This window comes from Cheilinus undulatus, linkage group 16 (genome assembly GCF_018320785.1).
Source record: "Cheilinus undulatus linkage group 16, ASM1832078v1, whole genome shotgun sequence".
NCBI lineage: Eukaryota > Metazoa > Chordata > Actinopteri > Labriformes > Labridae > Cheilinus > Cheilinus undulatus.
This window is the reverse complement of record NC_054880.1, coordinates 38651600-38666529: the sequence shown is the minus strand read 5'-3', so window position 1 is coordinate 38666529 and position 14930 is coordinate 38651600. Positions and strand designations below refer to the sequence as shown.

The window sequence follows — 14930 nt, the reverse complement described above, 5'->3', positions numbered from 1 at the left end:
TCGCCATGGACAGAGGCTGAAGTGGGCAGTTGTGACAAAGCTGATCATCCATACTCCAAACTTTCTAAGGGGTTTGGGGCAATGCTCCCCAGTGAGAAAAATACAGTACAAATAAAGTACTTTATAAAGCTAATAACATCAATTTAATGCTCTTTGAGAAGAAAATTAAGTGGCTAAATTTATGAAAAATGTTTTTTCTTTGAACATTTTTGTGCACTTGTAGTACTCAGTGAAATTAATTTCCTATTTTTCCCCTCTGTGGGTCTGAGGCTGTGTTCAGGTAGTTTCAGCATATCTGCAGCATATTTGTTGTTATGAAATAAAACCTTGATCACACAGGTGAGAAGAGTATACTCTCTAATGCATCCACATGGAGAAACCTTTTTCCACACTCACACCTGAGCACTCCCTCAGAGAGTTTTTGATAAATGGAACATCTGAAACAGAACCTGCACCTTCAAACCCTTTTTACTAGAGAACAAACGCCACACTGTGACCTTTATCCTGACCTCCATCGTGTTTTTTTCTCTCCATGCAGGGAAAGGAGACCTGATTGGAGCAAACCTGTCCTTAGACGACCGAGTGATAAAGACCAACGCGGACGTGAAAGCGCTGACCTACTGCGACCTGCAGTGTGTGAATCTGAAGGGACTGTACGAGGTGTTGGACCTTTACCCCGAGTACTCACATCACTTTGTTCAGGACATCCAGCAGGACCTCACGTATAACCTGAGGGAGGGGCACGAGACACATGTGAGTCCATCGGAGTTCATTCAGCGTCCTAAAGGTGTCATAAAAGACTTATAGGCTCATTATTTTTCCTAAAAAATACATTTTTAAAGAAGCAGATTGGCTGAACCTTTGATTTCATACCTCAGTGTGTTATTATGTTTCACACTGCACGAGGACAATGGTTACTGTAGTTTTATATTAATGAGGTCCATTAAAAGCTCACACCAGCAGATAGTACAGAAAAAAGTGAGGAGGAAACTTAATGAGGAGCTTATTGTAGCTAGAGTGCCATAAAACTATTAAAAAACATTACATTTCATATTTTACTCACAGTTTTTTGTAGAAGTAACTTTTTCTATCAAATCTTTTGCCTTGTTTTAATAAACTGCATCACCCATGATACTTCCTGCTTTTCTATATATATATATATTAAAAAAAACATATTTAATGAGCCCTGAGTCTCACATTGAGCAGTTTTTGCATGAAAGTTCTTAAAACTTTGATCATAAAGGGCAATCACTCTGCAACAGTTGAACTAATCACCATTAGGACAAAAAGACTGCAAGTTCAGAAAAATCCAAAACAACTGTAACAGTGGAAACAGCTGCTTCAAAAATGCTGCAATCTAAAACAATGTTTTTTCTTCAGTATTCAGATCCACAGACCAGTTGCTTCTAGCTGCCTCAAGGTCAAAGTTGAAGCTCAGGGGTCTTCTCAGTAGCAACTCCAAAGCTGTTCAACATTTTGCCTCCAAATGTTTGGCTGTCCCACGCACCGCCTGTTTGTAAATCAGACCAAAAATCATTCTTATTCCTTGGCTTCAGGCTCAGCATGAGAGTTGCCCTTTTTTAACCTTTTGTCCTTTCTTAGTGAGCTTAACAGTTTTTGGATGTTCTCTTGTTTTTAAATGACTCTCAGTGATTTTATTGAGATGTTTTTATGCATGTTTGTGCAGCACTTTGGCCGACTCTTGTTGTTTTTAATGTGTTTTATAAGTAAATTTGTGTTTGACAGGCTTTTTCTTTGTTGTAAAAATGCTTCTTGGCAATACCTTTAAAACGGTGCCACATTTGTAAGGGACAAGCATTGGGGGATGTGGGATGAGCAGCAGAGCTGAGGGTGTGAGTTGCACCTGTGAAAAATTTGTGAAACAGCTTATTGTGCCATTGACTCTTGTTTGGTGCTGTTTGGTTGATATGATAATTGAAGTCTGTAGAAAGAACACATTTTGTCAATTTAACAATTTATTAATTTAATGAACAGGAGTGTCAGTAGTGTGTGGAAGAAACATACACAGCAACAACAGCCTGGCATCTCCTCCTCATGCTGGTCACCAGCCTGGTCACACACTGCTGTGGGATGGCATCCCATTCTTCAACTAGCATTCGTCACAAGTCAGCCAATGTGGTTGTGTTGGTCACTCTGCCACAGACAACACACCCAAGTTGATCCGACAAGAGTTCAATGGGGTTAAAGTCAGGACTGCTGGCAGGACATTCCATCCTCTCCACTCCCAAATTCTGGAGGTAGTCTCTGATGAACCCTGCGCTGTTTTGGTGAGCGTTGTCTTCTTGGAGGATAGAGTTCGATCCCAGACTGTGGAGATATGGGATTGGCACTGGTTGCAGAATCTCATCTCAATGTCTCTCTGCATTGGGATTGCCTCCAATTATGACAAAGACTCATTATTCCAGTGAGGGAGATGCCGTCCCACACCATCACACTGCCTCCACCAGAAGATGTTACTCTATCAGTGCAGCAATCAGCATAGCGTTCTCCATGTCTTATCCACACTTTGACCCTACGATCCAACTGCCGTAGGCAGAATCTGGACTCATCGCTGAACATATCAGGTACAGATCAAGCACCTGACTGTCAGCACCTGGGGGTACTAGAAGCTCAAAACAAGAGTCAGTGGGAAAAGCAGAAAAAGCTGTTTGGCATTGGCAGATTTTGCTAATTTTTCATGTGTGTAAACAACATTTCAGCTCTGCTGCTCATCCCTCAAATGCATGTTCCTAACAAATGTGGCACTATTTAAAAGGGAAATAAACAGGCTTCCAACATTAAAAGACATATTGCCAAGAAGCATTGTGACAACCTAGAAATAATCTACCAAACACAAATTTTCTCACTTCTGCAAAGTTAAGATGATTATAGGGAAGTATTGTGGCAAAATAAAAAATGTAAAACGAACACAAACATCACAACAAAATTTACAAAGGCGCAAAAAGGAGAGACTTTACAGATGTGCAGGTTTACTAGTGATCAGGTTCAGTGTGCATTAATGTAACACACAGTCTGTATAGACATGAAGTTTTTTGTCTGCTGGTTCTGTGGTTCAGTGAGAGTCTGTGGGGGGAGGGCTGGAGCACTGCTCATTAGGCAGCAAGTCTAGTCCTGGTGGCCCTAAGCCTCCTGCCAGAGAGGAGGGTCTCAAAAAGCCTGTGTCCAGGGTGAGAGGGGTTGGCTGCTATGATATAGTAGGGTGCAGCCAATCGCCCTCTCTGCTCTCAGCGTGCCTACAGATGGTAATAATTGATGTAAAGCTGGACTCAGTGACAGCGGTGTAGATGTTCACCATTATCATCTTTGGCAGGTTTTAAGCTGCCACAGGAAGTCCTAGGCTGGTCTTTCTTTTTTGACTACGCTGATTTTGAGCTCCCACTTGAGGTGATGAGGGTCCCCAGGAGGTGGAAAAGAATTCACAGTGAAAACTAGGGAGTCACAAAGGGGATCATGGGCAGCAGTGTCCTTCCTGAAATCTGCAACCTTATCCACTGTCTTCAGAGCGTTGAGCTCCAGGTCGTTTTGACCCACCAGATGGGCCACTGGCTGACTCACCCCCACCTGAGATGAGTTCAGTGAGGGTCATTTCATTCATGAACTTTAGGAGCTTGGCAGACAGGTGACAGAAGAGCAGAGAAGAACCTCATACTCCAAAAATCCAGAACTATCCCTTTAAGAATGTGTGACTATGACAGATATGAGGAGTCAAAGGATTGGGAATAACAGGAGTAGGGGAAGGGGGAAAAATGTTTTTAGGGCAAACAGAGGAAGGAAAAGGAGGAAGGTTTGAAGAGTTTGAGAAGCAAAAGTGTGTGACAGAGAGAGAGAGAGAGAGAGGGGGCAAAAATAGCCGGCCACTTGGACGAGTTGTGCTGCTGTAATTACACTCAGGTGTTTCTGTCGCTCCAGCACCACTGGCCCACTTAGACACAAATACGCACACACATTTCTTGCTGCAGGGCTTTTAGGTGCTAAATCTCGGGACTGAGTGGAGTTAAAATGGAGACAGGAGGAAGGAGGTGGCTCAGGATAGAGGATGTGTTTGTGAGCAGGAGGGGAAAATTGCTGTTTGGATATTATTGCCCCGTACCCGTGTGCGTATCAGTGAATTATTTTCTACCACAGGATCACCTCCAGCCTTACAGTCATTTTTTACATCCTAGTGTACACTTTGCAAAAATATACAAACTGCTGAGTGCTGTTAAAAAAAGGCCACATCCTGATTGCTCTGTCCTGTAGTTCATTTACTGCGTCTCATCTCTGTGGCTCTCTTCCAGGTGAAGGCCAGACTATCTACAACAACTTTAGACACCCAGGTAATAGACCACACATACACAGCAACACACTCACTGATTGATGATTTACCATCTAAAGGCAATAATGTGCCCAGAACATTTTAATCAAGCCACATTAGAAAATAATGAAAGTCAAATTAAGTTCAACAGCAGATCAATTTTTCTAGAAGAAGTCTGCAGGGCGACCTCCAGCACTCATAATGGACTCAATCACTCTTTTACACTTAATGAGTCCAATGATGGGGAGATTTTTTTCATCTTTTGGCGAGGAGGTCGACAGAGGAGAAAAGATCAATCCCTGGCAGAGTGAGTTAGCAGTCGTTAAATCACAGCGGGGCCCAGAATAGAGGGCGATGAAATGCTCCGCATGATGTCAGGATGCTCTGTGAATGTTGAGAATCTACATGAAAATACACATTTAATAATCAGCAGTCAGACGTTTTACCAAGAAATCAATGCAGCTGTCGGAGCCTTTAACCCCGTGCTCGATCTTAAAGAATGAGTGGATCAATATTGGACCTTACTCCTGTTTTTTACCCTATTGTGTTGTCGTCTTGCAGAAGACAGGTCTCTTTGTTCGCACGAAAGATGTCAGAGTTCACAATTCATTCATCTGCAGGTCACACTTTTGGTCTAAAATGTTGATCTGGGGATATTTTACAATCTCATTGATTAAAAATCCAGCTGATGTTTGCGTGCTTTGCACCAAAAAGTCATTAGTACACATTGAAGTCACCTCAAGGTCACCTCAGGGTCATGGCATTAACTGATTACATGCAGATTAGTGTATGCAGCATTTTCAGAAGGAGGAAGAAATCATTTGCTTTGACAGAATGCTGAGAATTGCTGTTTTTAAGCAAACTTGGCATCAAGGCTGATGCCTCAGATGAGTCAAATCAACATGAATAGATTCTGATTTCATAAGATGTCTCGTTTTCTGTCGTTATGTAATCTCCCAAAATTCTTGCCACAAAATCAGATGCTTTTGACATTAATAGCGAGTGACGAAGATCTAATCATGTTTTTTTTTTTCTTTGCAGCCTGGGGTGGGGAGAAATGGCCGAGTGGTTCAAGGTTTTCCGCCCATCATTGAGGCGCAGGAGAAACAGGAGGAAGACGACGAAGAGGAGGATGAGGAGGAAGAGGAAGACGAGGGCATGTCTGCACCAGAGCGGAACAGAGCGGGGCACCTCAGGGACACAGGTGGGAAGTCTCCCCTAATTCGACCCAGCCAGAACTCCAGGAGGTCCCGGAGGAAGATGCAGGAAATCACACTCACCACGTTAGACCCGTCCAACTTGAGCCCCAGGTGAGAGTATCGATCTGCCTTTGTGTCTGTGACTCAGTGTTACGTCTGCGTCTGTCAGTCTTTAGTGAGTTTATGAAGGACAAATCACTGCTGGGTACTTCTGACATAACCATTGTTATAGATAAAGAGAGAAAAACTGCTCTCATGACCTTTCAGTTTGAATGTTTACACTAGCACTTAACTGGAGCTATGGTTAGAGCTCAAGAAGGCCATTAAAAAGACGACTTATACAAGCACTGTATAACACAAGTTTTAATGTCAGACAAAGTCAACCTGAGTAAATGCAAAATGCAGTTTTTAAATGATCTAATTTATTAAGGGAAAAAGGCATCCAACCCAACTTTGCCCTATGTGAAAAGTCATTAAACCTAATAACCGTTTGGTCCAACTGCGGCAACAACTGCTGGCATTTGCGATAACTTGCAAAGAGTCATTTACATCAGTATGGAGGAATTTAAAGCAACTCGTCTTTGCAGAATTGTTTTACTTCAACCACATTGGAGGGTTTCTAAGCATGAATGGCATGTTTAAGGTCAAACCACAGCATTTCAATCATTTTCAATCATTTCAGGGGGGCCTGATTTGAGTTCAGACTTCGGCCCTGTCCACACGGAGGAGAATTCAGACGTATACGCAAAAGTTTTTTGTCATATCAGCGTTTCATCCACACGGAAACGGCATTTTGGGTGACTGTAAATTATACTTTTTGAAAACGGGTCCCAGAGTGCATAAATCTGTAAACGACTACTGTTTTGTCTCCATGTGGACAGCTATCTGCATCTTTCTTGAAACGATTACGTCACACACAGTGTAGCTCCCTTAAGCCGCCTGCGTGGGTCCGGCCAAAACAATAATGGCAGACTACACGGGTGTGTTTGTGCTGCAGAAGCTACTGAGCTTGTTGTGGCTTTTACAGCAAAATCTGATGCTCCTTTACCACCACTATGAAACGCACACACCATATGTTCTTGAATCCAAAGTGGAAAACAACCAGAAGGACAACTAGAAGAAAGTTTGTGACAGTTTTCTGTAATGTTCTTCTTCTCTTTCGGTGCATTTCTGTGGCAGCAATACAGCGCTATGTACAGGCTTGGCATATGCACTACAGCGTTTTCAGTTGTTTTCAGTGGTTCCATGCTTCCGCGGATATTTCTTTATGGATAAACTTTTTAAAAACGAAACGGCAATACTTGTTTTCGTCTCCGTGTGGACAGGGCCTTTGACTGGGCCACTCCAAAGCTTTCATTTTGTTTTTTAAGCCATTCAGAGGCAGACTTGCTGGTGTGTTCTGGATCATTGTCTTTCTGAAGTAATGGCCAGAAATTCTCCTTCAGGATTTTCTGGCAGAGAGCAGAATTCACAGTTCATTCAATTACAGCAAGTCATCCAGGTCCTGAAGCTGCAAAGCGGTGCCAGACCATCACACTACCACCACCATGTTTGACTGTTAGTTTGATGTTCTTTTAATGAAATGCTGCGTCAGTTTTATTCCAGATGTAATGGATGCATACCTTTCAAAAAGTTCAACTTTTGTCTCATCAGTCCACAGAATATTTCCTAAAAGCCTTTGGGATCATCAGGATGTTTTTTGTCGAATGTGAGAAGAGCCTTTGTGTTTGTAGTTGCTCTCCCATGAATGCCATTTTTGCCCAGTCTCTTTCTTATTGTTGAATCCTCAACACTGACCTTAACTGAATAAAGTGAGGCCTGCAGGTCTTTAGATGGTGATCTGGGTTATTTGTGTGACCTCCTTTATGAGTCATCGATGCGCTCTTGGAGTCATTTTGGTAGGCCGGCCACTCCTGGGAAGGTTCAACAGTGTCCCAAGTTTTCTCCATTTGTGGATAATAGCTCTAACTGTGGATCATTGGAGTCCTAAAGCTTTAGAAATGGCTCTTTAACCCTTTCCAGACTGACAGATGTCAGTGACCTTGTTTCTCATGTGTTCTTGAATTTCTGTAGGTGGTGCCATGATGTGCTGCTTTTGGAGATCTTGTAGACGACTTCACATTGTCAGACAGGTTCTATTTAAGGGATTTCTGGATTCAGCAGGTCTGGCAGAAATCAGGCCTGAGTGTGGTCAGTGAAACTGAACTCAGCTTTTCAAAAAATATGTTTAGTAACAGTTAATTCATGGTTTGGGGGGGGGCAGTTACTTTTTCACATAGGGCCAAGTAGGTTTGGTTCATTCTTTTGAACCTTATTAAAATATAATAAAATAATTGCTCTTACCTGAGTCAGATGAGGCCTGCAGGTCTGTAGACATGGTTCTGGGTTCTTTTTGTGACCTCCTGGATGAGTCTTCGATGTGCTTTTTGAGTAATTAAGGTAGGCCAGTCACTCCTTGAAAGTTTCACAACTGTCCAAATTTTCTCCATTTGTGGATAATGGCTCTCGCCGTGATTGGATGAAGTACCAAAGCTGGTGAAATGGCTCTGTAACCCTTTCCAGACTGATTGATGTCAATGATTCTGAATTTCTCTGGATTGTGCAATGATGTCTTGGTTTCTGAGATCTTTTAGCCTACGCCACTTTGTCAGATTGGTTCTATTTAAGGGATTTCTGGATTTAACAGGTCTGGCAGTAATCAGGCCTGAGTGTGGTTAGTGAAACTGAACTTAGCTTTCCAAAAAAATGTGGTTAATCACAGTTAATTTATTATTTAACAAGGAAAGGAGATGACTTTGGTTGGCGTTTCCCCTTAATAAATTTGATAATCTTTTAAAAACTGCATTCTGTATTTACTGGGGTTGTCTTTGTTTAAGTGTAGCAAATATGCAACCAAAAAAAAGAAATCAGGAAGGTAGCACAAACTTTATCATAGCACTGTATGTCTGAGTCAGCTACATTGGATGGGTGGATGGACCTTCTTCCTGTTAATCTCTGACACCACCAACCATCCAATTAGCACACAAGTTAGCTAGAAGTAAAATGTTTATTGATTTATTTTGTGTTTTTTTGCCTTTATTGGGCAGTAGTTAAGCCATGTGGCAGACCGCACAACAGCTCAGTGTAAAGATCATCAAGGATGTTTGCTGCAAAGTGATCTTTTTCCCCAACTTAACTTTGCAAATAAACGTATTGAATGTGAAGATAAGAAGATGCTGGAAACAGAGAAAGTAAAAATCTTTGGCAGCGCTTTCACTGAATTACTGAGCTTTACCTTGAATTTAATTTCTGCAGTTATTACCTGATCAGTAACAAATGCTTCTGTCTTGCACATGTTTATCCCTCTGCAGGATAGTGGATGGTACAGAGGACAGCGAGGGGAGGGAGTCTACCCCAGCCTTCTCCTTTTCCAACAGTCGAGGTTGTCCCGTCAGTGAACCAAACAGTGCCTCAGCGTCCGCCACAGGTCCTCCCCTTCTACACTCACAGTAGTTTACCTCCGTAATATGATCCAACACTGTTTACACCCACATCCTGTGAAGTCAGAAAACTTCACATCCAAATTCCTGCAGTTCTCTGGTATAATGAGGCTGATTAATGTGAATTTGTCTGTCAGAGTCTACAGCATTCATCAGCTGCCTCCACGCAACGACTGCTGGGTGCACATTTTTACTTCTTAATCTGCTGCTAGAGCAATTTGTAACGTGCTTATTTGTGTCACAGATATGCTGCAGATCAGCACGGCAGAGCTAGCAGCTAAAGCCGAGGAGACGAGGGGGCAACTGCGACACCTCGACCAGCAGGTAGGACTCTGTGGTTTTGTGTGTTTAGGTCAGAACTAGCCATATGGCTTTACCAGCATGCTGGGTTCAAACTCAGGTAAAAGGACTAAAGTATTAAGACACACAGGCATAAAAGTGGTAATATCTTATAGACTGATAGTAGGTGTCATTTTTAGTCATTGAAATCCTCTTTTTGTTTTCTAAAATCCTCTTTTTTTCTAAGAAAATGTACACAAATCTCAATCATGCAGCATCATTTTCATGGACTTTTCTCAAGCGTGAAACAATCCCTGCACACATACACTAACAGCCTCTCGTGCCGTACCCTATGGTTTTGATTGGCGGGTGGCTAAATTGGCATTAAGCTTTTTGTCAGGTGAGGAGGAGTGTTTGCTTCCTCCTGCTACGCCTCAGTCTGGACCCTGGTATGAGCAGATCGTATTAGAAATGAAAGAGAGACAAGAAGAGAGTGAAACTTAGAAGAAAAAAAAGTCAGAAAACAACAGAAGAAGACACAAAAAGCAAATCAGAGAAAGCTTAAAAACTGTGCTGTGAAAGGCAATTGAGCAGCATCATCACAGTTACACAGCCCGGCTCTGTTGTCGTGATTTTGTGTCTCTGTGGGTGACCCGTGTTTGACAGGAAGTCTCTCAGCGTGCTCCTGGAGCTTGTTAATCCTCACTCCCATCAGATCACCATAGGGGATGAAGGCAGGATGTTGGTTTACAACCTTATGATCTCTCAACAAACACAAACACAAATGAGAGTTTTGTTCTTAACTGACTCATGTAAGAGTTTGTTCAGTTTGTTTGAACAGAAAAGAATTTATCATAAAAAATCGGCATGTTTGTATTCACCCATTTGCTCAATGCTCAGCTTGTACACTAATGCAGTGCTGTGATCAGCTCATGCACATTTCCTCATATAATCAGGTCAAGTGGTTGTTACATCTCAGCTCGACGTTAAAGGAGAAATACCCTTTAAACACAGCCTCCTGTGGTCTGAATGAAACATCACTGCTTTGGTCAAAATAGATTATGACACCAGACGAGGTTTCTGACCCTGTGTAAACCAGCTCTAAACAGCCCTTCTCTGATAGGTTTATTTTGGTGTGTCTCTTTAAATGCAAATGAGCTCCTGACAGACCATCAGATGTGTGCTTCCAGACATAGTCAGACCAAGAACAAAAGACTCCATTGGGCTGTTGCACATTTTGTGGGCAGTAGTATACTCTCAATACCCAAATTGATGTGATAAAATACTATAAAGTGTTTTTGGGTCAGCCCTACACGTGGGACCGTATGTGTCTGACTGAGTGACTGAGTGACGATATTTTCAGAGCGGTACTCAAAGCTGTTTCTAATGGCTGCCACATATTCATGTATTAATTTTAACTTACAAAAGTCCAGCTAGCTTCGCCAGATAACAGACTTTGACACAGAGTCATGCAGCTGCACTCTAGCCAGAGTTTACCATAAGGTCAGGGTGCAGGCTAATTGCTGGAGTAGTTGTCTATTTTTCTCTTGAATAAGTCACAGCAGGAGCAAACATCCCACCCGTTGAAGGCGTGTTTTAATCCGTATTTCACTTGTCTTTAGTCCTGGGTGATTAAAAGAAGCAGACTGTAGCTTTGTCTCTCTCAAAGCAGCAACAATTCAATCCTTCCAGTGTGTTAGCATTGCGATGCTCAGGATCGGTAAAATATCTGATGATAGATTACTGTATACTGTTCCTGCCAAGGCTGTCACAATAAAAGCCTTCGATGCTAATCATCATTGAAGATTTTTGTTTTGAAGTGCAACATCAGAAAATGGAGTGCTGAATACAGGATGAGAAAATGAAACCGAGACTTTTTAGCTCCAAACTGTCCACCTGTCATGACATAAATATGATTGTTACCCTGTTGGCTTAAAGAAGATCAGATTTCTTGAGTGGGTGTGGCTTCAGTTCATTCAACTGACACGCCCACACCATTCTAGAGTAGATTATACTGCCTAATTTTTCATGGTTTTGAAGCTTAATTTTTTTAAACTTAGAAGTGTTTTTCATGACTGAAATTTGGCCTAGTGGTTCATAACACAGTGGTCTGTCATACAACAAACCTAAATCATCAATCTCATCATTTCTATATTAAATTTTTTAATGCCTCTAGGTGTCAGAAGAAGTGAGTTACAATATTCATAGCAACTGATATTTGACTGTTAAATAAATCTAGATGAGATTTTAAACATGTCCTACCATGTCCAAGACAAAATCAGCAAAGAAATAAGACACAGTTTCAGTGTCCACAGGGGGCGCCAGAATATCAGGTAGTTCTTTACTGGAGCTTTAAACTCAAACTCCAGTTCTAACCATCAAATACAACCATCTTTAGAAAAACTGACAAGGTTAGAGTTTTTCGCTGATGTTGACCTGACCTGTGCAGACGTAGCAGCATTTTAATGAACTACAGATTGTGTGAACACAGTAATAACCCGGCTGTGAATGCTCTTTGATCTCTAATCTTTACCCTTTAAACTCAACGCCAAGGCTAGTCCACAGAGGGGCTGATGAATTCTAACGGGAGCTGAATACGACATCAAAATGGTTCAAATGAGGTCTGACGCGGTGACCTTTGTGCTCCGTCATGGAAATGACAATAAACATCCACACAGGGAGGCCGGAACAAATAGAGCATCCCCTGAACAGCCTGAGCACTTATAATAACAGAGAGAGGAAAGAAACACACACTTTAACATAATTAACACACATGAACTCTTTAAAAACATAACACATGAATACATGAACAGCAGCACTGACCTACTTTATTTAAAAAAAACTCTTACAAGTACGTATTAAACAGAATTTTTTAACAGGATTTTAAAGCAGTAATAATTGATTCTTTTTTCCTTTTGAGGGTGAGCAAAACAAGCAGTTCATAAAACATTTATGTTAGATATTTAACGAAGACATACACAGAGCACAATGTATATGTAGAGGTGTGTTTCTGGGTATGCTTACTTTCTGCCTGCTGTTTAGTATTTAGGGAAGAATGTGAGAATGTAAGAAGATTGAACATTTTTCAAAAAGAGGTTTTAAAGGTCATATATTTTACCTCTTTAAGACAAGTTTATATTGGTCTCATAGGTCCCCAAAACATGCCTGTGAAGTTTGTTGCTGATAAAACACTCCAGTATTGGATTTTCGCATGTCTAAAAACCCCTCTGTTTCAGTCCTGCTCAGAACAAGCTGTTTCTGTGTCTGTGGCTTTAAATGTTAATGAGCTGTCTGACTCCGCCCCTCTCAGGAAATGGATGTGGTTCTCCTGATCCTCCTCTCAGCTGTCACACAAAACGATGAAGAAAAAAAAAAACAAACAACGAAATATAAAAAAAGAATAAAAAACGAACAATGAAAACCGAATGAAAAAAATGACGAAAAATGAACTAAAAAAAACGAACAAAAAAAATGAATGATGGAAAACAAATAATGAAAAAACAAACAACGACAAAAAGAATGAAAAAAACAAACAAAAAATGACAAAAAAAAACAACAACGGAAAAATGAATGTAAATGAACAAAAAACGAACAATAAAACCAGCGCCAAAAAAATAAAGCAAAGAAAAACAAATTAATAAATAAATGAACAAAAGAACAATGAAAAAAACGAACAAAATACAATGAAAAAAACGAACAAAATACAATGAAAAAAACAAAGAGAAAAACAAACGAAAAATGACGGAAAAAAATGAAGAGGTGGGTGGAACTTTCTTTCAAGGGAAGGGGAGGGCCTACCAAACCTGAGGGCGGTGCTAACTCCCCACATAACATCATGAGGGCAAAAACTGAGAACGGCTTGTCTCAGCACACATTTTCTGAAAGGTGGCAAAAGGGGGGGGGGTTCTGATTCTTAGGGGGATTATGGACAGGCCAGGGGTACATATTTTTATTAGAAAAGCCTGAAAAGTGTATTTTGCATAATATGTGACCTTTAAAGTGAAATGGAAAGAAAAAAAACAAAAACTAAAGAATCAAAAAGCCATAATAATCAGTTTACAGAGTTTAAAATGCAAAAAGATAAAGCAAACTGAGGATTCAGTAGAGGTGCAGTTTTACCTAAAACAAACCAATGTTAATAAAAACAACACCTCTATATGCTTTTATTTTACAACATTTACGCTCATAAAATGATATGACAGAATTTCATCTGCACTTATCTATTATTTCATTCATATATTCCACTACTTTTGTGAAGCTAAGACTTTGGTAAACCTGTTTCAAGCACCAAAACAATCCATTCACGTGAGTGAAGGTGTGTTTTCACAAGAGATTCAAAAGTTTTCAAAAATTTAATTTCAAAATTCACCGTTTGGACTAAAATAACTCTTTACACAGTCCTATAGTAGAAATTAGCCTCAGTGTCCATAAAGCTGAGATTGTCCTGAACATTTTGATATAAAACACTTTGGTAGAGGGTTATTTGCAAGTACCTTAAAAAGGTGAATTAAAAAATAATGTAAAAATCAAGGAAATACCCTCAGACCTCAGATGTTCAATCTCTGCATCCTTCACCTTTCCCTGACATCGTTTACATGCAATATAAAAATAATATACAGTCATGGATGAAAGTGTTGGCAGCCCTGGAATTGTTCCAGAAAATACACCACTTCTCCCAGAAATCGTTGCAATTACAAACATTTTTGGTACACACATGTTTATTTCCTTTATGTGCATTGGAACAACACAAAAAGAAAAAAGAAAAAAGCCAACATTTACTTAATTTTACATAAAAATGGGCCAGACAAAATTGTTGGCACCCTCAACTTAATATTTGGTTGCACACCCCTGGGAAGAAAAAAACTGAAACCAATCACTTCCTATAACCAACAAGTTTCTTACACCTCTCAACTGAAATTTTGGACCACTCTTCTTTTGCAAACTGCTCCAGGTCTCTCAGATTTAAAGGGTGCCTTCTTGCAACAGCAGTTTTAAGATCTCTTCATAGGTGTTCAATGGTATATAGATCCGGACTGATTGCTGGCCACTTTAGAACTCTCCAGCGCTTTGTCTCCAACCATTTCTTGGTGCTTTTTGAGGTATGTTTGGGGTCATTGTCCTGCTGGAACACCCATGACCTCTGATGCAGACCCAGCTTTCTGTCACTAGACCCTACATTGTGGCCCAAAATCTTTGGATAGTCTCCAGATTTCATAATTCCTTGAACACAGTCAAGATAACCAGTGCCAGAGGCAGCAAAACATCTTTGAACCTTCACCATGTTTGACTCTAGGTACTGTGTTCTTTTCTTTGTAGGCCTCATTCCGTTTTCTGTAAACAGTAGAATGACGTAACCTGACACGCCAGATGGATTTGTTTCACACATTCATCTAGGAAAGCTTCAAAGGGAAACATCTGAAAAAAAGGCACAGACTTTGAAAAAACTCAGAGTATGACTTGGTGAACGTTCTGTCTGTCACATCTCTATGGGCCAATCAGAGCAACAAAACATGTGACGCAGCCGCTATCAATCTGCGCGTGCGCAGCTACTGAGGAATAACGTGAAACATGTTGAATACAGACATGTAAGTATTCGACTTTTTTGAAAAGAGAACAACTCACTGCCGTTCTTTGTTCTTCTTTTAACGAAGAAATGTC

The 14930-nt window shown here is 40.7% G+C and overlaps 1 protein-coding gene across 1 annotated transcript in view; it reads left to right on the top strand.

Annotated features, from left to right (window-relative positions):
* The window catches only part of kcnh8 (potassium voltage-gated channel, subfamily H (eag-related), member 8), a 123882-nt gene that overhangs the window by 97119 nt on the left and 11833 nt on the right, over positions 1-14930 (top strand). Inside the window, exons 11-15 of the mRNA XM_041809449.1 lie at positions 539-753; positions 4299-4337; positions 5357-5625; positions 8865-8980; positions 9238-9317. Coding sequence (XP_041665383.1) covers positions 539-753; positions 4299-4337; positions 5357-5625; positions 8865-8980; positions 9238-9317 — 719 coding nt within the window. The remainder of the gene's footprint in view (positions 1-538; positions 754-4298; positions 4338-5356; positions 5626-8864; positions 8981-9237; positions 9318-14930) is intronic.